Source organism: Monodelphis domestica, chromosome 5 (genome assembly GCF_027887165.1).
Source record: "Monodelphis domestica isolate mMonDom1 chromosome 5, mMonDom1.pri, whole genome shotgun sequence".
Lineage (NCBI taxonomy): Eukaryota > Metazoa > Chordata > Mammalia > Didelphimorphia > Didelphidae > Monodelphis > Monodelphis domestica.
Genome location: NC_077231.1, coordinates 31,727,822 through 31,754,357, shown reverse-complemented (window position 1 = coordinate 31,754,357; position 26,536 = coordinate 31,727,822). Strand labels below are relative to the sequence as shown.

At 39.0% G+C, this 26,536-nt stretch overlaps 1 protein-coding gene across 3 annotated transcripts in view; it reads right to left on the bottom strand.

The window, feature by feature from the left end:
- The window catches only part of ITGB7 (integrin subunit beta 7), a 33,907-nt gene that overhangs the window by 1,988 nt on the left and 5,383 nt on the right, over window positions 1–26,536 (bottom strand). For all 3 annotated transcript variants that reach the window (XM_056798140.1, XM_056798141.1, XM_056798139.1), the window contains exons 7-11: window positions 26,233–26,328; window positions 26,004–26,093; window positions 24,977–25,120; window positions 24,564–24,757; window positions 8–225 (exon numbers count right to left, since the gene is read on the bottom strand). In XM_056798140.1, coding sequence (XP_056654118.1) covers window positions 8–225; window positions 24,564–24,757; window positions 24,977–25,120; window positions 26,004–26,093; window positions 26,233–26,328 — 742 coding nt within the window. The remainder of the gene's footprint in view (window positions 1–7; window positions 226–24,563; window positions 24,758–24,976; window positions 25,121–26,003; window positions 26,094–26,232; window positions 26,329–26,536) is intronic.

Here is a 26,536-nt window from a genome sequence, read left to right as displayed (position 1 = left end):
CAGGTACCTGCACAGAGGATGCCTTCGTGCCGCTCACAGCCAGCATTATCGCACTCGCAGAAATCTCCCGAGCTCTGCCCACTGCAACTGCACCGTCCACAATGGCACTGACCCTTCCCGCTGCACAAAGGACCTGTCCCATTAGACGGCCGGCATCCAGAATTTGGTAATGACAACTCTGCCTCCGAACATTCACAGCGTGGTCCAACACGACCTGTAGCACAACTGTTGAGTGGAGTGGAAGGGCAAGCGAAGAGAAATAGAGAAAACTATTTGGTGAAGGGGTCACCCACGCTCCTCTGTGCACCTTAACCCATCTTCCTATGCCTCCACACCCTCCAGTCTCTCCTATTCTTCCCTCTGGCTACATCTGCTCCTCTCTAATCACGGCAGACAAAGGACAAAAGCCGGAGAGGGAAGAGACTGAACACCTTCATCTGCTAATCCCAATACAAGAAAATTAGTAGCACTATTTCACAGGAAATAATATCTAAGAAAAGATCCAGTAATAAAAACTCCAGTCCAATTTCCACATAAAGCATGGATAATATTCAAAGTGAACTAGATATGAACAAGATAAGGAAAACTCCGTTTTATAGGCGTTACAGAGCTTGGGTGATATGCACCTCAGCATTAGGGTATGGCTCTAGAGGAGTAGATTTTACTCCAATAAAACGATCTATTCAAAGCAGCAGGACAATATTTACAAGATATACTCGAGAGTCAACCCATGAACTAGAGGGGCTGAGTGAGGATAGATGGAAGGATACAGAAATACACTACTCTTTGTGTGAGTAAACTAGACCAACAGATACTGAGTTTGGGAAACAAGTCACAAGCCTGGCACAAAGGCAGGAGAAAACAGTGATGGGAACCTTCTGACTATCCAGAATCTGCCCGATCTCCTCTCTCTCTCTCTCTCTCTCTCTCTCTCTCTCTCTCTCTCTCTCTCTCTCTCTCTCTCTCTCTCTCTCTCTCTCTCTCTCTCTCTCTCTCTCTCTCTCTCTCTCTCTCTCTCTCTCTCTCTCTCTCTCTCTCTCTCTCTCTCTCTCCTCTCTCTCTCCATCTCTCTCTGTCTCTCTCCATCTCTCTCCATCTCTCTCTCTCTCTCCTTCTCTCTCTCTCCATCTCTCTCCGTCTCTCTCCCTCCCTCTCTCTCTCTCTCTCTCTCTCTCTCCCCCGTCTCTCTCTGTCTCTGTCTCTCTCTCTCTCTCTCTCTCTCTCTCTCTCTCTCTCTCTCTCTCTCTCTCTCTCTTTTTCTCTCCTTCTCTCTCTGTCCCTCTCCCTCTCTGTCTCTCTCTATCTCTTTCTGTCTCTGTCTCTCTTTCTCTGTCTCTTTTTGATCTGTTATCTAAATCTTGGGGTTCTTTTAATTGAGAGAGGAAGTTTTGTATTCCCTCATTTTTACATTTGAGGACACTGAAGTAAGTGACTTGCCTAGAATCCAAAATTAAGCAAGTATGAAGTCTTCCTCACTACAGACCCAACAATTCGAACAAAGTTGGTATTTGGTGACTTCAGGGAAACAGAAGAGAATGACAAAAAGAAACTGTGGCTTGGGATTCAATCATGAAAGAGACCAAAGGCTTGTCGATGGCTCAGAAACTTCACACCTATGTATCATAAACACTTTCTTCAAGAAGTAAGTGGGGAGATGCTGGACATAATGAGTTATCAAAATGAAGTTATTTCAAAATTTGCTCTTTGGAAGGGTAGCTGGGTGGTTCAATGGATAGAGAGTCAGGCCTAGAGATGGGAGGTCTTAGGTTCAAATCTGACCTCAGGCACTTCTAGTTGTGTGACCCTGGACAAGTCACTTAACCCCCATGGCCTAGCCCTTATCACTCTTCTGCCTTGAGTATTGATTCTAAGATGGAAGGTAAGGATTTAAAAAAAATCAGCTATTTGATGAAAATGAATAGCAAAAACAGAACTAAATCAGAGGAAAGAATTAAGATGATAAATTGTTTCACATGATTATAGCAACTTCAACCTTATCTATGTAAAAAAACAAAAACAATTATCAGAGAAGTTTAAGAGTCATAGGCACCACAATAGCAGCCCAAAGGGCCCAAAACCAATTTATTCAGCAAACACTGTAGCTCCTTGTCAGCTGAAGCTGGTGGCCAAAGGCAACACTGTTGGAGTGGACATTTGCAAAACATTCCAGAAGAAGAAGATTCTGAGTGGTCTATTGACTCACGAAAGAAAACAAAAATAAAAGCAAGGAAAGGGTAAACTTTCAGAAAACTTGGCACGAGATTCAACCCTATCCCAATTGGCCATGAGCATTTATAAGTAAAATAGGAAGATGCAAAATGGAATCAATTTCCTGGCTCTTCTCTATAGTTAGCTGTCCTCATAGTGGAACTCTAACACCCTAGCCCTTCTATAAAAAGAAATGAGGTGGTAAGGAAAGAGCTAAGTTGCTCAGTGGATAGAGCACTAGGTCTGGCATAAAGAAGACCTGAGTTCAGATCTAGCCTCAACAATTCTGAGGGACTCAAGACAAAAAATGCTATCTCCAGAGAAAGAATTGCTGGAGTTGGAATGTACCTCAAAGGATGTGATTTTCTAGTTGTTTATTTGGGTTTATTTTGGAGGGGTGTTTGGTTTTATAAGATTTTTCACTTATGAAAATGAACAATACAGAAATTAGATGGCTGCAATGTAGAAGTAGGACTCTTCCTCTCCTCACTAAAGACCAATATAGACTATCTCAAAAGGACAAAAAAAAGAAAGTTCAGATGCACAAAGGGACCCCACAATAGGGCGCAACATCGAAGGTACCTGGGATTTGGGCATTTCCATACTCTGAGGGTTGAAATAGCATCCACCAAAATGCAACTGTGAGGGGCAACTCTAGCTCCTTGGGAGATGAATAAGACCACCAAGGACTTACCCCTGAGAGCAACTAGATTTGGGACCCCAGAAGGCTGAAGTGTGCAAACCTTGGGCCCTGAGAAAAGAGCAGAGAGGGGCGACACACAATAGAAGCTACAAGAATCAAAAAGTAGCCTTGGGCAAAAACCACACTCCATAGTTCTATATACAGACAGCCTGTCCTCCTCGCTCAGACTTCTGGCTGGGAAGGGAAGGAAAAACCAGCCCAGCAATGGCCAGCATTACCCAAGAAATACAATCATTAATCCACAAAAAGAACAAGAGAAAGGCATTGACCCTGGATAATTTTTATGGAGAAAAAAAAAATCCAGATTACAGAAGAGACTGCAGAGGAAGACAAACAAGCAAATACATCCAAACTTTTTTTTTTAATGGAAATTGGTCACGAGTTCTCCAAGAATTCAGGCTGGAATTTAAGAACCAAGTTAAAAAGATAGGAAAGACAGCAAGAAAAGTGGGAAATTGTTCAAAAAGAAAATAACAGTTTAAAGGACAGAATCTCAAACTTGGTGTGGAGGCTGCCAGATCCTGTGTAATCCTAATTGGTGTTCCTTGATATCTGAATTGTCTCTTTCTGGTTTCTTGCAATATATTCTCCTTAGCTTGGAAGCTCTTGAATTTGGCAATTACATTCCTGGGGGTTGTCATTTGAGGATTTAGTGTAGTGATGATCTATGGACTCTTTCAATGTCTATTTTTCCCTCTTGTTGAAGAACATCAGGGCAGTTTTCTTGGATTATTCCTTGTAGTATGATGACAAGGTTTCTGTTTGTTTCCAGGTTTTCAGGTTGGCCTATGATTCTCAACTTATCTCTCCAAGATCTGTTTTCAAGGTTAACCATCCTCTCAATGAGATATTTTGTGTTGCCTTCTAATCTGTCATTCTTTTGACTTTGCTTTATTAATTCTTGCTGTCTTGTGAGATAATTGGCTTCTACTTGTCCAACTCTAGTTTTTAAAAATGACTGATTTGCAACAAAGATCTTTTGATTTTCCTTTTCAGTTTGATCTATTCCTCTTTTCATGACTTCCAGCAGGTCATTTCTAGTCTTCAATTTGCTTATTATTTCATTTGATTTCTGGTCTTCAGTTTCCAAGTGGGAGATCCTGTCTTTTAAACTGTTATTTTCTTTTTGAACTATTTCCCACTTTTCATGACAAACCTGTTCCATCTTTCTCATAATCTCAGATTTGAAGTCTTCAAGAACTTGTGACCAATTTTCCATTTTTTTTGGAAGGTTCGGATGTGTGTACTTGTTTGTCATCTTCTGTTGTCTCCTCTTTAGTCTGTATTTTTCTGCATAAAAATTATCAAGAGTTAAGGTTTTCTTCTTGATTTTTTTTTGGTGGTTGTGGGTTGTAGGTCCTGGGAGTTGGTGGTCATTGCCTTGCTTCTTCCTGGACAGAAGTCTAAGTGAGCAATGTGGGTAATCTTTGTATTGGGCTCCAGAGAGGATTTTGCCCTGAGGATATTTTTCCCAGTCCTCATCAGTGTCTAGCTGCTCTTAGGTGCAGGTCCAACCCCTAAGAACTGTTAGGATAGGATTTTGGGTAAGGGAAACACAAGAGGAAAAAACATATAAAAATCTATGTTATTGTTTAGGAAGGGAAAGGAATAAGGGCTTAGGGGTTTTGCTTATTCTTATTCTTATTTAAAACTAACTAAACTATACTAACTAGGTTACTAAACTAAAAAAACTTAACCATATACCCAAATCTCACACAGCAGGAGTCCAAAAACAGTTAGAGCCAGGATCTGAAAGCAAGTCCTGATGTCCAAGTAAGACTAAATGCTGCCAGAAGCTAGGTACAGGAACCCTTCCTCAGTTTCAACAGAGGGAAAACCTCTCCAAGTCTTCCACTCAATCTCCTCTGGAGACCAGGAGAAAGTCCACTGGGCCAAGATGGAATCTTCCCAGATCCTGCAGCTCAGCTCCCATGTGACCCTTGGTCACATGCAACTGTCAATTATACCTAGATTTGCATTTTTCAGTTTTTGCACAGTTTTGCAAATTGCAAACATTTCCATCCTTTATCACAATTCCCCCCTATTGCACAAATAAAAAATCGTGTTGGAAACACAATTTTTGAATTTGTGCACAATCTAAAATATTTACCAGTTACCTAAACTAAGAAATCTACCCAAAATAACAAACAACCTATTCTCAGCTATCTTACTCTAACTTACACTAACCTATTCTAAGGAATTGTAACAAGGAAAAAGGAAAAGGAAAACAAAATAAACAATGAACAAGTACAAAAGTCAAACAGAAGCAAAATCAAAATCAAAACAGCAAATAACATCAAACAAAAGATGAACATAACTTCCATGAAAATATCAAACTTAAAATACTCTTATCAACTAAAACAGAAAACTGTACTACTATTGCAGTACATTAACATTTAACTTAGAGAAAAAAATTTTTAAATCACAATAAACACAACATTGCATAAGTTTTACAATGAAAAGCAAACCAAACATTAAACCACTTATGCAAATACATGTAACAAAAGATATTAATGAGCTATGTACATAATTTACACATGTACATCTAGTACATAATACAAAATATACATATATGCTATATATGTGCACATATACTTATGTACAATTCATATTTACACATAGTTTACATATAAACATACACTATAATACAATTAATTTACAATCATATTATATACCCTTTTTACATATCTATTTACAATTTTGTTACTATGTGATGTCATATGTTGTTTGTGTTGTGTAATGTAGGATTTAGGGCAAGTCAGTATGTAATTTTCTTACCTTATGCACAGAACTTAAAGATTACCTTGCAGAGGTCTGCATGTGGAGTGTAGACAAGTCTCTGTAATGAGCATTGGAGATGTTTTTGCCCAGAGGCTATTTTTCCCAGACTTCAGCCTTGTCTAGCTGCTCTTAGGGGAAGGTCCAGCCCCTAAGAATTTAAAGATTGCCTCACAGAGGTATGGGTGTGGAGTGTAGGCAAGTCTCTGTATTGAGCACTGGAGAGGTTTTAATCCAGAGGTTACTTTTTCAGGTCTCTGTGGCATTTTGCTATGAGCCGCCCCTCTCTGCCCAAGCTTCAAACCCTATCTCTGCATTTTCTCAACCTCCTGGTGTTCCATGTCTTGTTTCTCTTAGGAGTAAGTCTGTGTTGACCTCAGCCAGCCTCCCTACTAGGACTTAGAAGTTTGTCCCGTGCTTGCTCTGACTCCGGCAAGGTAGGTGAAGTGAGAGCGGGATGATGAGCTTGCCCCTTGGTGGGAGTAATTTTGCCCCCTTTTAGCATGGAAATGCCCTAACTTTGCCTACCTTGTGTGCTGTGCCCTACTGTGGAACTCCTTCACTCGTTTGACTTTGGTTTTGATCTTTTGAGACACCGTGTCTCAATTGGTGGAGAGGAGAGGTAGAGGCCTATTTCTACTCTGGAGCCATCTTAACTCGGAAGCCCCTCAACCTTGGAAAAAAATGTCCAGAAATCAAATGAAATAATAATCAAATTGAAGACCAGAAATGACTTGCTGGAAGTCATGAAAAGCAGGACAGACCAAACCAAAAAAGAAAATCAAAAGATCATAATGGAAAACTAGTATTTTAAGACTGGAATTGGGCAAGTAGAAGCTAATGATCTCATAAGACAGCAAGAATTAATAAAGCAAAGTCAAAAGAATGACAAAATAGAAGGAACCATGAAATATCTCACTGACAAAATAACTGACCATGAAAACTGCTCTAGAAGAGGCAATTTGAGAACCATTGGTCTACCTGAAAACCCAGAAATAAACAGAAACCTAGACATCATACTACAAGAAATTATCCAAGAAAACTGCCCTGATGTTCTTCAACAAGAGGGAAAAATAGACATTGAAAGAGTCCATAGATCATCGCTACACTAAATCCTCAAAAGACAACCCCCAGGAATGTAATTGCCAAATTCAAGAGCTTCCAAACTAAGGAGAAAATATTGCAAGAAGCCAGAAAGAGACAATTCAAATATCAGGATTACACAAGATCTAGAAGCATCTACACTAAAGGACCACAAGGCTTGGAATATGATATTCAGAAAGGCAAAAGAATTGGGTCTATAACCAAAGATAACCTACTGTAATAGGAGATAATTTAAGTAGAAATAATAATTCAAGATCAGATCTGCTAATCTCCCTTCCTTCCTCCTTCCTTCCTTCACCCTCCCTGGTTACCTCCCTCCTTGTCCTTCCTCCCTTCCTCCCTCCCCTCTCAGTTGATTCTTCTGTGAGTATCTCTAAATAAACTCAGAGTGAATATTATGGTGTATCAAATAAATCACTCTTTCTGTTCTCTAAGTTTAAGTAAGGGGTTTATTTGGAAGAAAGGGAAAGATAAGAAGATGGAGGGAGAGAGGGTTTGGGGTTTCCCTAATACTAGAATAATTCCTAGTTTGGAGGATGGTGAAATATAGTTCAGATTTGGGAAAATTTGTTAACAGGTCTTGAGAATTCAGCCACTGTAGTACAGCAGAGAGAAATCAGAGAGCAAGACTTTTGTCCTTCTTCCTTTCTGTCTCAAGTCAAAGAGACCCAGTTTTTCAGTTTGTCAGATCCTTCTCAACAGTTTTTCCTGGTCACCATTCCAATTAGAATGTTCTCCTTGAATGACAGCTCAGCAGTCCCAGCTTCTCCAGCTCTGCTGCAGACTTTTCCTATTTACTCTCCTCCACACTACCCATCAAAATTGACATTATACTTCCAGGGGAATGTATGGGCATTCAACAAAATAGAAGATTTCCAAGTATTTATAAAGAAAAGACCAGAACTAAGTGGAAAGTTTGACATCCAAACACAAAAATCAAGAGAAATATGAAAGAAAGAGAGGGGAAAAGAAAAAAAATTTTAATTTTCTTCCTTAAGGGCTTCAATAAGGTCAAATTGTTTATATTCCTATATGGAAAAATGTTATTTGTAATTCTCAAAAATTGTTCACTATTATAGTAATTAGAAGAATTATTCACAGGAAGAGGTTGGGGTACTAAGTGGTCTAAGATGATATGCAAAAAAAGGGGGGGGGAATAAAAGATGGCACCAAGAGAAACTTGAAGGAATAAGAAAAATAAGATAATCTATACCACACAAAGAGGTGTATAGGAAGGGGAGGGGAAGAATACTATTCTAAGAAGGAGAGGAAGAGAAGGTTAATAGGTAATACTTAAACCTTACTCTCAGTGGAATCAATTTTGAGAGGGAAGAGCATCTAGATCCACTGGGGTATCCAATTCTATATTACCCTACAGGGAAAGCGAGAAGAGAAAAACCAAGGGAGGTAAAGAGAAGGGGGAGGGAATTTAACAGACCCTAAAAAATAATAGGAGGAAAACAAAAATGGAGGGGGAAGAAAGGGAAGCAAAATAAGGGTGGGGATTAGGGGGACTGATTAAAAGCAAACCACTGGTATAAAAGGAAAGAAGAAAGGGAAGAACTAGGAGAGAAAATAAAAATGTTGAGGAATACACTGTTGGTGATCATAACTCTGAATGTGAATGGGATGAACTCACCCATAAAAGGGAAGCAAATAGAAAAGTGGATTAGAAACCAAAACCCTACCATATGCTGTCTACAAGAAACACACATGAGACAGGTACATACACACAGGGTAATGGTAAAAGGATGGAGCAAAATCTATCTGGCTTCCACTGAGAAAAAGAAGGCAGGAGTTGCAATCATGATATCTGACAAAGCCAAAGTAAAAATAGATCTGATTAAAAGACATGGGGAAGGTAATTACATTCTGATAAAAAGCATTATAAAGGGGGAAGCTGGGTAGCTCAGTGGATTGAGAGCCAGGCCTAGAGATGGGAAGTCCTAGGTTCAAATCTGGCCTCAGACACGTCCAAGCTGTGTGACCCTGGGCAAATCACTTGACCACCATTGCCTAGCCCTTACCACTCTTTTGCCTTGGAACCAACACACAGTATTGATTCCAAGATGGAAGGTAATGGTTTAAAAAATAAAAAGGCAGGATAGACAATGAGGAAATATCAGTATTCAACATGTATATGCCAAATGATATAGCATCCAAATTTCAAAAGGAGAAACTAGTGGAGCTCAAGGACAAAACAGATAGTAAAACTATACTAGTGGGAGACCTGAACCTTCCTTTATCAGATCTAGGTAAATCAAACCAAAAAATAAATAAGAAAGAGGCAAGAGAGGCGAATGAAGTTTTAGAAAAATTAGAGTTAATAGATATGTGGAGAAAAATAAATAGGGACAAAAAGGAATACACCATCTTTTCAGCAGCACATGGCACATTCACAAAGACTAACCATGTACTAGGGCATAGAAACATGGGAAACAAGTGGAAAAGAGCAGAAATAATAAATGCAAACTTTTCAGATCACAATGCAATAAAAATAATAATTAGTAAGGGTACATGGAGAGGCAAATAAAAAATAAATTAGAAATTATATAATATGATGCTCCAAAATTAGTTAAATAACAAATCATAGAAACAATTAATAATTTCATTGAAGAGAATGACAATGGTGAGACATCCTATCAAAATCTATGGGATGCAGCCAAAGCAGTACTCAGGGAAATTCATATCTTTAAGTGCATATATTAACAAATTAGAGAGGGCAAAGATCAATGAATTGAGGATGCAAATTAAAAAAAACTAGAAAGTGAACAAATTTAAAAGGTCCATATAAAAAAAACTAAAATAAAATGTAATTGGCAAATATGGCCTCAGATACTTTCTAGATGTGTGACCCTGAGCAAGCCACTTAATCCTGCTTGCCTAGCCTTTGTCCTTCTGTCTTAGAACTAAGGATTTGGGGTTTGGGTTTTAAAGGGTTATTCTTTTACAAAAATTAATAATATGGAAATAGGTTTGAGTGATAATATATATACATATATGAAACAAGAGAATGGAAGAGGTGGACTTCCGGTCAAGATGGCGGCTTAGAGAAAGCTAAAGTCCAGATCTCCTGAAACCCTTCCTTACAGATCTCAAACCGAATGCTCCTAGGGCACCGAAATTCAAAACGATCAACAACATAGACCCCGGGAGTCCTCCTCCTGGACCTGGACCTGGATCAAAAGGTACAGCCCCCCAAAAGCCAGAACCCGAGACCACTCGGACCTAAGGGGTAGGCAGAAGGAAGGTCCTAGGACCCATCCCCCCCAACCCAGAGCGCCAAGTCCTGCTTGGCAACCTTAGAGCCCCACGGCCTGCTACTCTGAAGGCCACATCCTGAAAACAGCCTAACCCAGTTGAGGGGGCACCCAGACAGCAGGGAAACAGAGAGGGAAGGGGGAGCTTGTAACCCCCTGGGAGGAGCCCTCAGAGCTCCAGGAAGCCGAGGCCCCTCCCCCTCAGAGAGCAGGGTCTTCTGAAACAACAGCAACCCTCAGGACTGGCAAAAGGGCCTCAGGAGCCAGCTATTCTGAAGGCCACATCCTGAAAACAACCTAACCCAGTCGAGGGGGCACCCAGACAGCAGGGAAACAGAGAGAGAGGGGGGAGCTTGTAACCCCCTGGCTGGATCCTTCCATCGGAATCTCAAGAAAAAAGTCCCTGCCTCAAGGCATCCTAAATTCAACCCAGGGAAAGCTAATCTCATTAGGAGCCCTCAAGCCCTCTGACCCACAAGGTCAGAATTAAAGGATGGAGTAAGACCTTCTGGGCCTCAACTGACAGAAAGAAGGCAGGAGTGGTAATCATGATATCTAATAAAGCCAAAGCAAAAATAGACCTGATCAAAAGGGATAGGGAAGGTAATTATATTTTGTTAAAAGGGACTTTAGATAATGAGGAAATATCACTAATCAACATGTATGCACCAAATAATATAGCACCCAAATTTCTAATGGAGAAACTAGGAGAATTGAAGGAAGAAATAGACAGTAAAACCATATTAGTGGGAGACTTAAACCAACCATTATCAAATTTAGATAAATCAAACCAAAAAATAAATAAGAAAGAGGTGAAAGAAGTGAATGAAATCTTAGAAAAATTAGAATTAATAGACATATGGAGAAAAATAAATAGGGATAAAAAGGAATACACCTTCTTCTCAGCACCACATGGCACATTCACAAAAATTGACCATGCATTAGGTCACAGAAACATAGCACACAAATGCAGAAAAGCAGAAATAATAAATGCAGCCTTCTCAGATCACAAGGCAATAAAAATAATGATCAGTAAAGGTACATGGAAAACCAAAAACTAATTGGAAATTAAACAATATGATACTCCAAAATCGTTTTGTTAGAGAAGAAATCATAGAAACAATTAATAATTTTATCAAGGAAAATGACAATGGCGAGACATCCTTTCAAACCTTTTGGGATGCAGCCAAAGAGGTAATCAGAGGTAAATTCATATCCCTGAGTGCATATATCAACAAACTAGGGAGAGCAGAGATCAATCAATTGGAAATGCAAATAAAAAAACTCAAAAGTGATCAAATTAAAAACCCCCAGCAGAAAACCAAACTAGAAATCCTAAAAATTAAGGGAGAAATTAATAAAATCAAAAGTGATAGAACTATTGATTTAATAAATAAGACAAGAAGCTGGTACTTTGAAAAAACAAACAAAATAGACAAAGTACTGGTCAATCTCATTTAAAAAAGGAAGGAAGAAAAGCAAATTCACAGCATTAAAGATGAAAAGGGGGACAGCACCTCCAATGAAGAAGAAATTAAGGCAATCATTAGAAATTACTTTGCCCAATTATATGGCAATAAATACACCAATTTAGGTGATATGGATGAATATATACAAAAATACAAACTGCCTAGACTAACAGAAGAGGAAATAGAATTCTTAAATAATCCCATATGAGAAAATGAAATCCAACAAGCCATTAAAGAACTTCCTAAGAAAAAATCCCCAGGGCCTGATGGATTCACCAGTGAATTCTATCAAACATTCAGAGAACAGTTAATCCCAATACTATACAAACTATAAGCAAAGAGGGAGTTCTACCAAACTCCTTTTATGACACTTTTATGACAACATGGTACTGATTCCAAAACCAGGCAGGTCAAAAACAGAGAAAGAAAACTATAGACCAATATCCCTAATGAATATAGATGCAAAAATCTTAAATAGGATACTAGCAAAATGACTCCAGCAAGTGATCAGAAGGGTCATCCACTATGATCAAGTAGGATTTATACCAGGGATGCAGGGCTGGTTCAATATTAGGAAAACCATCCACATAATTGACCACATCAACAAGCAAACCAGCAAGAACCACATGATTATCTCAATAGACGCAGAAAAAGCATTTGATAAAATACAACACCCATTCCTATTAAAAACACTAGAAAGCATAGGAATAGAAGGGTCGTTCCTAAAAATAATAAACAGTATATATCTAAAACCATCAGCTAATATCATCTGCAATGGGGATAAACTAGATGCATTCCCAATAAGATCAGGAGTGAAACAAGGATGCCCATTATCACCTCTACTATTTGACATTGTACTAGAAACACTAGCAGTAGCAATTAGAGAAGAAAAAGAAATTGAAGGCATCAAAATACGCAAGGAGGAGACCAATTTATCACTCTTTGCAGATGACATGATGGTCTACTTAAAGAATCCTAGAGATTCAACCAAAAAGCTAATTGAAATAATCAACAACTTTAGCAAAGTTGCAGGATACAAAATAAACTCACATAAATCATCAGCTTTTCTATATATCTCCAACACGGCTCAGCAGCAAAAACTAGAAAGAGAAATCCCATTCAAAATCACCTTAAACAAAATAAAATACCTAGGAATTTATCTCCCGAGACAAAACTAGACTTGAACAATTGGAAAAACATTAACTGCTCATGGATAGGACGAGCCAATATAATAAAAATGACCATCCTACCCAAACTTATTTATCTATTTAGTGCCATACCCATTGAACTCCCAAAATATTTCTTTACTGATTTAGAAAAAACCATAACAAAATTCATTTGGAATAACAAAAGATCAAGGATATCCAGGGAAATAATGAAAAAAAAAAAACATATGATGGGGGCCTTGCAGTCCCAGACCTTAAACTATATTACAAAGCAGCAGTCATCAAAACAATTTGGTACTGGCTAAGAGACAGAAAGGAAGATTATTGGAATAGCCTGGGGGAAAGCGACCTCAGCAAGACAGTATACGATAAACCCAAAGATCCCAGCTTTTGGGACAAAGATCCACTATTCGATAAAAACTGCTGGGAAAATTGGAAGACAGTATGGGAGAGATTAGGAATAGATCAATACCTCACACCCTACACCAAGATAAATTCAAAATGGGTGAATGACTTAAACATAAAGAAGGAAACCATAAGTAAATTGGGTAAACACAGAATAGTATACATGTCAGACCTTTGGGAGGGGAAAGGCTTTAAAACCAAGCAAGACATAGAAAGAATCACAAAATGTAAAATAAATAATTTTGACTACATCAAATTAAAAAGCTTTTGTACAAACAAAACCAATGTAACTAAAATCAGAAGGGAAACAACAAATTGGGAAAAAATCTTCATAGAAACTTCTGACAAAGGTTTAATTACTCAGATTTATAAAGAGATAAATCAATTGTACAAAAAATCAAGCCATTCTCCAATTGATAAATGGGCAAGGGACATGGATAGGCAATTCTCAGATAAAGAAATCAAAACTATTAATAAGCACATGAAGAAGTGTTCTAAATCTCTTATAATCAGAGAGATGCAAATCAAAACAACTCTGAGGTATCCCTTCACACCTAGCAGATTGGCTAACATGATAGCAAAGGAAAGCAATGAATGCTGGAGGGGATGTGGCAAAGTAGGGACATTAATGCATTGCAGGTGGAGTTGTGAATTGATCCAACCATTCTGGAGGGCAATTTGGAACTATGCCCAAAGGGCGACAAAAGAATGTCTACCCTTTGATCCAGCCATAGCACTGCTGGGTCTGTACCCCAAAGAGATAATGGACAAAAAGACTTGTACAAAAATATTCATAGCTGGGCTCTTTGTGGTGGCCAAAAACTGGAAAATGAGGGGATGCCCATCAATTGGGGAATGGCTGAGCAAATTGTGGTATATGTTGGTGATGGAGTACTATTGTGCAAAAAGGAATAATAAAGTGGAAGAATTCCATGGAGACTGGAATGACCTCCAGGAAGTGATGCAGAGCGAGAGGAGCAGAACCAGGAGAACATTGTACACAGAGACTGATACACTGTGGTATAATCGAATGTAATGGACTTCTCCATTAGTAGTGGTGTAATGTCCCTGAACAATCTGCAGGGATCTAGGAGAAAAAACACTATTCATAAGCAAAGGATAAACTATGGGAGTGGAAACACCGAGGAAAAGCAACTGCCTGAATACAGCGGTTGAGGGGACATGACAGAGGAGAGATTCTAAACGAAACTCTAATGCAAATATTGACAACATGGAAATGGGTTCGAATCAAGAACACATGTGACACCCAGTGGAATCACGCGTTGGCTATGGGGGGTGGGGGGGAGGAAAAGAAAATGATCTTTGTCTTTAATGAATAATGCTTGGAAATGATCAAATAAAATATTATTTAAAAAACATATATATATATATACATATATGTATAACCCAATTGAATTGCTTGTCAGCTCTAGAATGAGGGGGGAGAAGGGGAGGGAGAAAACATGAATTGTGGAATCATGGAAAAAATGTAAAATAAATAATTTAATAGAAAAAAAAGAATTGTTACTAAGACAGAAAGTGAGAGTTTAGTATATATACATTTACTCTATGTACTGGTGTATATAGACACATATATGTATGTGTATAGAGAGAGACACTTCTACGTGTGTATGTGCCATCTCAGTGAACAGTAGTCTCCAAGGTGTGGTACTAGCCATGGGAAGGGGGACTGAGAAAGATCTCTTGCAGAAGCTGAGAACTGAGCTAAGTGCTGAAGAAAGCCAAAGAAGCCAAGAGGTAGAGGTGAGGAAAGAGAGCATGCCAGGTCTGAAGGACAGCTACAGGAGAGGAGTTAATTGACAAAAGAAGGGCTGGGTCACTGGATCAGTAAATACTTAGAAAAGAATAACAAGAAAGAAGCCAAGAGGAGGAGGAAAGGGCTTCAGAAGCCAAACAGCAAATTCTGTTTGATCTTGGAGGCTAGAGGGAACCACTTGAGTTTCTTGAGTCTCAGATAGAGGGATGATCTTGTCTACTGACTGAAGAATAAACTGAAGTGGAAGAGGGCTGGGAGGCCAACAAGCCCCCTGTAGCAAATTAGAGAGGGCAAAGATCAATGAATTGGGCATGCAAATTTAAAAAAACTAGAAAGCAAGCAAATTTAAAAGGCCCATATGAAAAAAACTAAAATAAAATATAATTGGCAAATATGGCCTCAGATACTTTCTAGATGTGTTACCCTGAGCAAGTCACTTAATCCTGCTTGCCTTTGCCTCAGCTCTCCCCAATGCCTAGAATCTTCTCCCTCCACTACTGCCTCATATATAATTGATGGCTTCTTTCAAGACTCAGGTAAAAAGCAAATTTTCTGTCAGAGTTGTCCCAGCCCCTCTAAGATTACCTTCCATTTTGTGAATTTCAAAACTACTCCACCCTATTCAGACCATTCTTTAGAAGATGGGATTTAGCTATTTCCTGATCAATACCAATAGAGATACTTGCAGAATCAGGTCTTGGAAACTACAATCTCTACCCTACTCAGAGTAACAAGATTAGGAAGGGCTGCAGCAAAACTCAAGATTTAATTATTTGAGAATATGACCTTCAACAGACATGTGCAAAAAAGGATAGACCTCTGGGCGGTTCTAGGTCAAGCTAGAGCTACCATTGGCACATGTGAGATGCAGGAAGTGAGGTAGAGAACAGCCTCTGGAGTTCTCGGGACTTCCTGAGGAGGGCTAGAGACAGTTGGAGGTTGGTGCTTGGAGTTGGAGGAGCCCGCGGACTGTTTTTCTCCAGTTTGGTCACATGAGTGATAAGGATTGATCTCTTTCCTTGCCTTGGCTATCCAGGGCCTTAAGCCCGATTTGGCTCAGCCTGAGCAGAGTGGGTATTTAAACCCTCTTTCCTCCTCTCCACTTTCCTTCTCTCTCTCTCCTTCTAATACTTTCTTCCTCCTGTTTGTAATTAAAACACCATAAAAAAAAGTTGGCAGCTGACTTGAGTTTCATTTAGGAATTACATAGCTGAATTCCTTGGCAACCTTAAATTAATATGTATCAGTCTTTTAAAGTGATTTCAATATCACAATTTTCTCTGAATATTTCCATTTGTAGACCTGTGAGAACATAAGCTCCTTGACGGTAAGTATTATTTTTGTCTTCTTTGCATCCTTAGCTATGATTAGCATAGTGCCTGGCACATAATAGGTGATTGACAGATGCTTGCTGACTGATCAATAATATATGTACTTCTGGACTTCTACCCATACCTTGAATTGGTATCAGTATGTACTTCTAGACTTATACAAGGGAATCATTGACAAGAAGAATGTTCTCATAGATATCAAAATATTTATGGTAGCACTTTTTGTGACAGCAAAGAATTATAAACAAAATAGATACCCACTGCCTGCAGAATGGCTAAACAAATTGTGGCACATGAATGTACTGTTATACAATAAATGAGGTACATGATAAATAGAGAGAAACTTGGGAAGATCTTGGAGAACTGGTTCAAGATAAAAGAAAGAAAACAATACATAGAGTAACCACAATAATGTACATGGAAAGAACAACCACACACCAAATAATTAAAAAGTGAATGTAACAAAATTATAAAGACCAAGTAGGGCTCAGGTAAATAGATATAAGAGGATATTCCCAACCTGTCCCTTGGTAGAGGTGGGAGGTCCAGAAGTGTTACACATTCTATATATCTTTGGGCTTTCTCAATGTATCAGTCAATTGTGCTAATTCTTTTTCCTCTTTAAAATATTATTTATTATATGGGATGGTTTCCTGGTAAGGCAAGTGGAAAGGGATACTGGGGATAACTATGATGATGTAAGAAAGAGAAGATATTAGTAAAAACTTATTTTAAAACATAATTTGGCCAGTGAGGTGACTCAGTAGATAAAGAACCTGGATATGGGAGAACCTGAGTTCAAATCTGGCCTTAGAGGAGGGTATGTCAAATGAATCATATTTGCCATCCATATTTGGCCAGAGTTATCAAGTCTATAGATCAGAGGAATACCATAGACCTGATTAAGGAGATTTCATCAAATTATTTGACACAACCTCTGACAGAATCACAGATGTGGAGCTTGAGACCTTGGAGATCATCTAATCCAGTCTCTTCATGAATGGACACCCAAAGGAATTTGGTGACTTGGAGAAAGTGAGGCAATCAATGGCTAAGTGACTGGCCCAGGGTCACCCAACTAATAAGTGTCTGAGGTTGGATTTAAACTGGAGTTTTCCTGACTCTAAATCCAGTCCTCTGTCTACTGCATCACCTGGTTGTTCTTTTCCCTATTCCATCGATAGAAAAAAATCATGGGGACTCTTGCAGGGTGGGAAAGGCTAGATCTAAGGGCTAATAAATAATAATAATAATAATAGCTAACATTTATATAGCACTTACTGTGGGCCTAACACTGGGATAAGCACTTTGAAGTTATCTCATTTGATCTTCACAACAACCCTGAAAGATGGGTGCTATTATTATCCCTATTTTACAGATGAGGGAACTGAGGTAAACAAAAGTGACTTGCCCAGAGTCTGAGGTCTGATTTGAACTCAAGTCTTCCTAACTCCAGGTCCAGCACTCTATCCACTGTGTCACCTAGTTGTTCTTTACAGTATTCCATCTGTTGAAAAGGACACAAGAGCCCTTATGAGGTAGGGAAGGCAGGGCCCAAGGGCCAAGATAATGTGAGAAAGAGAAGAAAGTCTTCAAGATCCCTATAGACAAAATGGGTGAAAGGGGAGGAAATGTGGTGATATTAGATAGATGGAAGGGAGAAAAGAAGGAAGAAAGGAAGTGAGGGAGGGAGGAAAGGAAGGAAAGAAGGGAAGGAGGGAGGGAGGTTAATTGGTTCAGTAAAGTAACAAGATGCAAAATAATTTCCTTAGAAATCATCACCTTTTTTGTATATCACCAGCAAAACCTTTGAGGAATAAGAAGACACTGGCTGGTCAGATAGAAAGATGTTCTGGATAAAAGATCAAGGAAAGAAGAAGGAAAAGAAATTCTATTCAAAACAACTACAAAATGCATAAAAATGTTAGGGAGTGAACTTACCCAGACACATTCAGGACTTACCAGAAATTCACCCTTTAAAGAAAAAAAAGGAAAAGCTCCCTTCTTTCTTTGTAGAGGTGAGACCCTATGGCACTGGAGTACAGCATATGTTGTTAAACTTGGTGGCTTTGTTGGGTTTATTGGTTTGGTTTTTATTAATCTTTATTGCAGAGGTCAGCTACTTAAAAACTAAATAGACAATTTCAATTACATAAAAGGAAAAGGCTTTTGTATGAACAAAATCAATGTGCTAGATTAAGAAAAGACATTTTCAATTGAGGAAAAAATCTTCGCACCTGATATCTGAGGTATGTAGGAATTTACACAAACATATTAAGAAATCTCCTGATTTCTTAAGTAAAGTAAAAAATTAGAAACAACTTTCTCAAGAAGAACTACAAACAAATAGAACCATATGGGAAAATGATGATTCAAATCACTAGTGATAGAGGAAATAAGAATTAAAGAGAAAATTGGCAGAGATGGTGAATAATTGTAAACGGCTAACCTTGATGGGCTTTAGGAACTCAGGCATAATGGCATTGTGGTGAAGCCTATGAATTGTTCAGACCTTTCAGGAAAAAAATAGAGAATTAAGTGAGGAAAAGCCAGGCCACTGTCTAAGCACCAAGCAAAGGAGCTCAGAGACTTGGGAAGTCTTAATGAATCACCAAATTCATGGGGGCACCTTTTGAGGCAGTTGTAAAAAAATTTAAATTTAACCTACAATAATGTAGAATGTTATATTTTAGGAGATTTATTAAACTATAATTTATAATAAAGGAATAGAAGGGATACAAAATAAAAAACCATGTGCCCATGGCTAATCAGTCTGTTCAAAATCCCTGTGCTTGGTTGGGACAGGAAGCCAAAGAGCCAGAGCAGGAATGCCCACTGAATTTATCCCCTGTCTACAGGAAGTACATAAGTACATAACGACAGGAAGTCAGTGGACTCCTGGGAAATGTCATTTTTAGGGCAACAGATTTTCAATTACACATTCCCCCCTGATCATTTGTTCTGGCTCCAGTATCCCTGAGAGAAAACATAAAAACAAACCAAGTAATGCTGTTTCCCATTTGCTGCTAAAATCTAGTCCCTTTTCTGTCTTTCATAGTGTAGCAAACTTTCTATAGTCCTGGCTACTGACTGGGTAAGTGCATAATTGCTTAAATCACTTTAACTGGGCCCTGATTAAAGGACCTACTAGAGGTTTATTTTCCTTTATTTAGAATTTTTACACACAAGACTTTGATATTTTATATTTCATCCACAAGTTATTTTTCTCTTTTTTTGCATTTTTAATGTTTTTTAATTTTTTCTTGCTAATTGATTTATATACCTCATAACTCAGCCATGCATCCCTAAGTGATCCCTTTGTTTTTCAACATCCTCCTGGGGGGGAGGGGTGTATTATTCTAAAATGCAAAGTTTAAATTCTTTTGAGAGAAATTTCAGGATAAGAAACATGATACCTCTCCAAATCCAGAAAATGAACTGTTTGGAAAAGATGCCATGAAGATACCTGCATAGATCACAGACTGCACCAGAAGATCCAGAGTGAGCTTTGGGATGAGGTGATTTGAACTGTGTGAGGTTGAATGCATTTGTTTTTGTATGTATACTCTTATACCAAAGGGGACTGCTCCCTAATTGGCTTTTTGTCAAACATTGGTTTGTTCTTTTTCCCTTTTATCCCCAAATTATTGTAATTTAAAATTTGATTACGTTAAATGATCAACTGGGGAGACTAGTCTCCCAAAAGATCATCAGTGGGGAAATGTTTAATTGAAAATCCGTTACCCTAAAAACTACATTTCCCGGGAGCCCACTGACTTCTATCGCTACATACTTCCTGTAGACAGGGGATAAATTCAGTGGGTGTTCCTGCTCTGGCTCTTGGCTTCCTGTCCCAAGCGCAGGGGTTTTGAACAGCATGATTAGCCATGGGCACATGATTTTTTATTTGTTCCCTTCTTATTCCTTTACTTCTAATGATCATTAATAAAGCTCTTAAATTATAATATTTTTACTATTTGAGATTAATTTTTACACAGCAAATAGTTTAAAAACAAGATGGCTTGAATCATGTAATAATAGAAAAATATTCTAAATTAATCAATCAATTAAAAATTAATTAGCTAATTAATTTTTAAAATAAAAATAAAAACAAGATGGCTGTCCATTGGTTGGACAATGGCTGAAGAAACTGTGGTGAATGGCTATACTATTACTATGCCCCAAGAAATGATGGCTATTAGAAATCCAGAGAAACGTGGGAAGGATCCTATGAATTCCTGCAACAAGGCAGAACAAAGAGAGGAGAAACAAGAAGACACTAGATACAAAACAGCAATAACATCAATGAAAACACTAAAGAATGAGTCATCCTGGTCCTGGGGATGGGTCAAGAAATACAATTTCCTCTCTCAGTAGAGTGGTCAGAGTCTATGAGGGTAGAATGCTTTCTAGCTAAATGAAGTGGGGTTTTTAGGTCAATTTTTCTTTGGGAAAAATAAACACACAAATTTTTCTTTGGGAGAAAAATTGGGAGGATTCTATGGTGGGAAGGGGAAATAAGCATTTATATACTATCTTCTACACACCAGGCGCTATGTATGCTAAACACTCTAGGAATATTATCTTACTTGGTTCTCACAAAAACCTTGGGAGGTATTACCTCCATTTTATAGTTAGGGAAACTGAGGCAAGCAGAAGTGAAGTAATTTGTCCAAGGTCATCCAGCTAGTAAGTGTCTGAGATCCTATTTGAACTCAGCTCTTCCTGACTCCAAGCTTAGTGAACTACCTAGCTGTTGCAATAGAACTTTTTTTTTCTTCTAAAACCCTACCCTCTATCTTATAGATTAGTTTTATCAGGAGATAGGCAATCAGGGTTAAATTACTTGGTCAGAGTCACACAGCTAGAAAGTGTGTGAAGCTACATTTGAACTCAGGTCTTCCTGACTGGGCAATTTTTTTTGAAGTCTTGATTCCAAGGCAGAACAGTGGTAAGGGCTAGGCAATGGGGGTTAAGTGACTTGCCCAGGGTCACACAGCTAGGAAGTGTCTGAGGCCACATTTGAACCTAGGACCTTCCATCTCTGGGCCCGGCCCTCTATTTACTGAGCCATCTTGCTGCCCTTTCAATATAACCATTAAAAACTATTTACAGGAAGCTGGAATGAATAGCTAACAGGTTAGAAGATAAGGGTCCCAAAAAGATCTTGACAGGCTAGTACATGCTAACTCTAATAAGATGGAATATGTGAAGATTGGATTTATCTATCTCCTGATTGTAACAATGAAGATACTTAGCTCTTCCTTTATAGTGAATTGTAAGTTACAATCTATTTTTAGATTTTAACTAGCAAAAAGGTGTTAAGTAACTACAAAAGGTGAACATAACAAAAGAGGTAAGGAACCCAAAAAGATATAATCTAACCAAAAAAGGTGAGAACTAAAGAATGGACAGTCCTGGAGAAAATCTAACCAAAGAATGTGAGAACTAAAGAATAGGCAGTCCTGGAAAAAAGCATCTGCTGTGATTGGTAGACATGAAAATTTAGAGGAGGTAACTCAAGAGAAAAAGGTCTTTAAATAGAGGAAAAAAAGACTGAAGTGAGACAATTGGTCACCCGGGCTTAGAGTGAAGGATCGGTCACTCAGAGCTGAAGGAAAGACGAACATTCAGAGATTCGTTCAGACATTTAGGCACTGACTGGGAGAAGCAACCAGAATACAGACACCCAGACTTCTTTTAAACTGTTACCATTGGTGAGTGAAAAACTGACTTAGTGACCCCACCTTTCTGTAGGTGTGAAGCCTCTAGGAAAGGCCCAATTTCTTGAGACTCTCTTTCCCTGGCTGGGACTTAGAAATTCTAACAGATATCAGAAGAAGCCAGAGTCTCTCTCTCTCTCTCTCTCTCTCTCTCTCTCTCTCTCTCTCTCTCTCTCTCTCTCTCTCTCTCTCTCTCTCTCTCTCTCTCTCTCTCTCTCTCTCTCTCTCTCTCTCTCTCTTTCCTTAATATCTCCCTTCTATTGTAAATATTATAAATAAACTACCCAAAATTCCATTTACTTTAGTAATTCATTTGTGGATTTAGAAATTAAATCCCTGGCTACCATCTAATTAATATATTTCAGAGTTCAACCACAAATAATTTTTAACAAATATGATAGGTATTCATGTAAAGTCCTCTATTAGGGTTCAAAAAATCAATTGCACAATTGCACAAAAGGATAAGTGAGACAGAGCTAGACAATATGCAAAATGTGAAAAAGATCTGGAGATTTTGGTAGATCACAAGCTCAAAACGCATCAAAAGCGTGACATGGATACCAATAAAACTAATATAATTCTAGGCTACATCAAAAAAGCACAGAACAAATAATAAACAGTATATATCTAAAACCATCAGAAAACATCATCTGCAATGGGGATAAACTAGATGCTTTCCCAATAAGATCAGGAATGAAACAAGGATGCCCATTATCACCTCTATTATTTAACATTGTACTAGAAACACTAGCAATAGCAATTAGAGAAGAAAAAGAAATTGAAGGTATTAAAATTGGCAACGAGGAGACCAAACTATCACTCTTTGTGGATGATATGATAGTCTACTTAAAGAATCCTAGAGAATCAAAAGTTGCAGGATACAAAACAAACCCACGTAAGTTATCAGTGTTTCTATATATCTCCAACACATCTCAGCAGCAAGAATTGGAAAGAGAAATTCCATTTAAAATCACCCTAGACAATATAAAATACTTAGGAATCTATTTGCCAAGACAAACACAAGAACTATATGAACACAACTACAAAACACTTTCCACACAATTAAAACTAGATCTAAACAATTAGAAAAACATCAACTGCTCATGGGTAGGATGAACTAACATAATAAAAATGACCATCCTACTCAAACTTATTTACTTATTTAGTGCCATGCCCGTCGAACTACCAAAAAAACTTTTTTACTGAATTAGAAAAAACCATAACAAAGTTCATTTGGAAGAACAAAAGATCAAGGACATCCAGGGAAATAGTTTTTAAAAATGCAAAGGAAGGGGATCTTGCAGTACCAGATCTCAAACTACACTATAAAGCAGTGGTCATCAAAACAATTTGGTACTGGCTAAGAGAAAGGAGGATCAGTGGAGTAGACTTGGGGTAAGTGACCTCATCAAGACAGTCTATGATAAACCCAAAGACCCCAGCTTTGGGGACAAAAATCCACTATTATAAAAAATGCTGGGAAAATTGGAAGGCAGTATGGAAGATATTGGGGTTAGATCAATATCTCACACCCTACACCAAGATAAACTCAGAATGGGTGAATGACCTGAATACAAAGAAGGAAACTATAAATAAATTAGGTGAATACAGAATAGTATAAATGTCAGATCTTTGGGAAAGGAAAGATTTTAAGACAAAGCAAGAGTTAGAAAAAATCACAAAATGTAAAATAAATAATTTTGATTACATTAAATTAAAAAGGTTTTGTACAGACAAAACCAATGCAACCAAAATTAGAAGGGAAGCACCAAATTGGGAAATAATTTGGGAGGCCTGGGAGTCCACAGAAGAACTGGTTAAAGGAATCAGATAGGATTAAGCCTGAAGAAGAGAGGATTTAGAGGGGCAGATAGTTAGCTTCAGACACGTCCTAGCTGTGTGACCCTGGGCAAGACACATAACCCCCACTGCCTAGCCCTTATGGTTCTTCTGCCTTGGGACCAATACTTAATATGGATTCTAAGTCAGAAGGTAAGGGTTTTAAAAAAGAAAGAAGATACCAACATTAGGGGCAATATGGTAGATAGACATCACAGAGGAAGATTTTGGCTCAAATCAAGTGCTTGATACCAATTCAAGAGCTACTCCCAAAATAGTACAGGCGGTCTTGGGGAGTAGCAAGTTCTTCATGATTGGCTAAATACTTGTCAAAGAGGCTATGGAATGGATTCCCATTTGGGTATGGATTTTTGAACTTAGCAACTGATGAGTTTTCTTCCAATTCTGAGATTCTTTCTCATCAGTGTCCCTTTCTAGCTTCAACCCCAGCCTTCCCCATCCCTTGTTTCTTGAGTTTCTACTCTTCTCCTCTGGCCTTCTCTCTTCTCTTTCCCAGCCTCTAACAAAAGGAATACAGGGAAACTAAGACCCTGGTAGTTCTCAGAATATGTGAAAGAAACAGAAGCATGCATGGGAAGGAACCTGAGGGATAGGTAAAGCCCAGGAGAAGATTCCTGGAATACCGAGAGTATCAAGAAATAGAATTTAGAGTGACCAACAGGCTATCTGGAGAAGGAACTCCTGAAAGAGGGTGGGAGAAAAGTATGGATAAAGACAGTTCTAACAACCCAGGGATGACTTGCTGTAAAGGAGAGCTGGGGAGAAGGGGAATCCCTTACCTGCAGACTCCACACTCTAGGTCACCATGGACACCATTGCAATAAGGGGCTTGTAACTGTACATCGCTGCAGTTACAGTCACACAAGGTATTCAGCTCCAGGCTCAGCTCCTCAGAAAATCCAAGAGCCTTGAGCTTCAGGAGATGGGGACCAGAGAGACATTCGGTAGCTCGGATGTTTACCCAGAAATTCACCTGGGGAGAGAAGGCAGGTTTGAAACACACCACTCAGAAAACTCAGTGGGAGGGGAGATTATGAGACTCAGGGTGGATACACACACAGATAGATACTTAGCCTCCAAAATCCCATAATCTCATTCCAGGGAAATAGCAACTCATGGTCTAGGATCCCTCCCTGATTCCTGGTAACACACCCTTATCCCTTCCCACATTGTTTTATGTTTCCCATCTCACCGTTTGGTTAATCAGGACTTGATTACACTGGCCCTGGGTCCCTGTGTCTTTCCTGATCTCAGTATCCTTACACTGAGACTCGTAGGAAATATGGATCCCAGGAGGAGCTTGTGAGTGCTCCAGCGTCACAGAGGAGGACAGGCTCTGAGAGGGAAGATTGAGAATCACCATGTGGGGATGAACCTCTTCCTTGATCCACCTTCAACTCCCACTAGTCCAACTGCCAGCCTCCTACCCATCCTATGGACACCTTTTAATTCAACACAAGACAATAAGAATTTACAAAGCTCCTGGGCTGGGCCCTCTTAGTTCTCCAGAACTAGAGAACTTCAGGACTATGTTCTACTGCCAAGGCATTGAGAAGTAGGCTAATAATTGGTGGTTTGGGAGTCGGGTGACCTGGATTCTAATCCCAGCTCACTACCCCTATACCTCAGTTCCCCATCTGCCAAAAGAGGAGAATGAACCAAAATCGGGGCTTTTTACAACCCACAGACCAACCACTGCTTATTTTTGTGCCACCCAAAAGCTAAGAATAATTTTTAAACTTTTAAATAGTTTATGAATATATATATGTATATATATAAATATATTTAAACAAGACCATTCTTAGTTCATGGGACACCAATGGGTTGTGGGTTGGCCCTCAGACAGTTATTTGCTGGCCCCTCCACTAAAAGATGATCTCAAAGATCAGTTCTGAGGCTAGTTGAGGGAGACAAGAGCCACAGAACTACTAAAAGATAGAAGCAAATTCAATTAGCACTGCCCTGTTGGACTATAAATTGTTTGTGATTAAGGACCATAACTATGAAGTGAGTGATTAAAGAGAATGTGTGTCAAATTAGAGCCCATTGCTAAGGTATCCAGTTGAATTTCAGAGAAGATTTCTTCCTCTTTGTTGAGTACAATCCATCAGGCAGGTCTATCCTTCCTTCACACCCTTCTCTACTTGCATCCCTCTTTTGTCTCCTTTGCCCATCCACTTCTACTCTTCTCCTCCTTCCCCACATAGTTCCGTCCTTACATTGTATGCTTCCATGATGAGCTGCACCACATTACTAGAATCTTCCTTCAGTTCCCCTACAGCAGACTTGGGGATCAGCTTACTCAGCTCCTACGTAATCACAGGGATCATTAGACAGGTTCCAAAAGGGAGGAAAAGAGAATTGAGCTGGTAGAAGGATGGAGATGTAGGGGAAGTCGGGGTGGCTGGGGAATCTTAAGGGTCCGGATGCAGAAAAGCTTCACTTCACCTGGTAGATTGGCAGTGTAGGACTGGTGACAGCAAAGATCGGCTGAATGTTGGCAGTAGATAGAGCATGGGCTACTTGACCCACAGAAGGGTAGTCCTGAGAAACAGAAAGGCACCAGGTCATTTCCACAAACCCTAGAAGTAGAACCACAGTCAAGCCTGTTCTGAGGTGTCCTCCAGGGATATGAGCTTGGGATGACAAAGGCTGGCTCCAGGGTTGAAGTTCTTAACTTTTTTTTGACCCTTACCAAAGTAAATCAAGTATTGGGTCCAAGGGAGAAGAGCAGAAAGGGCTAGGCAATGGG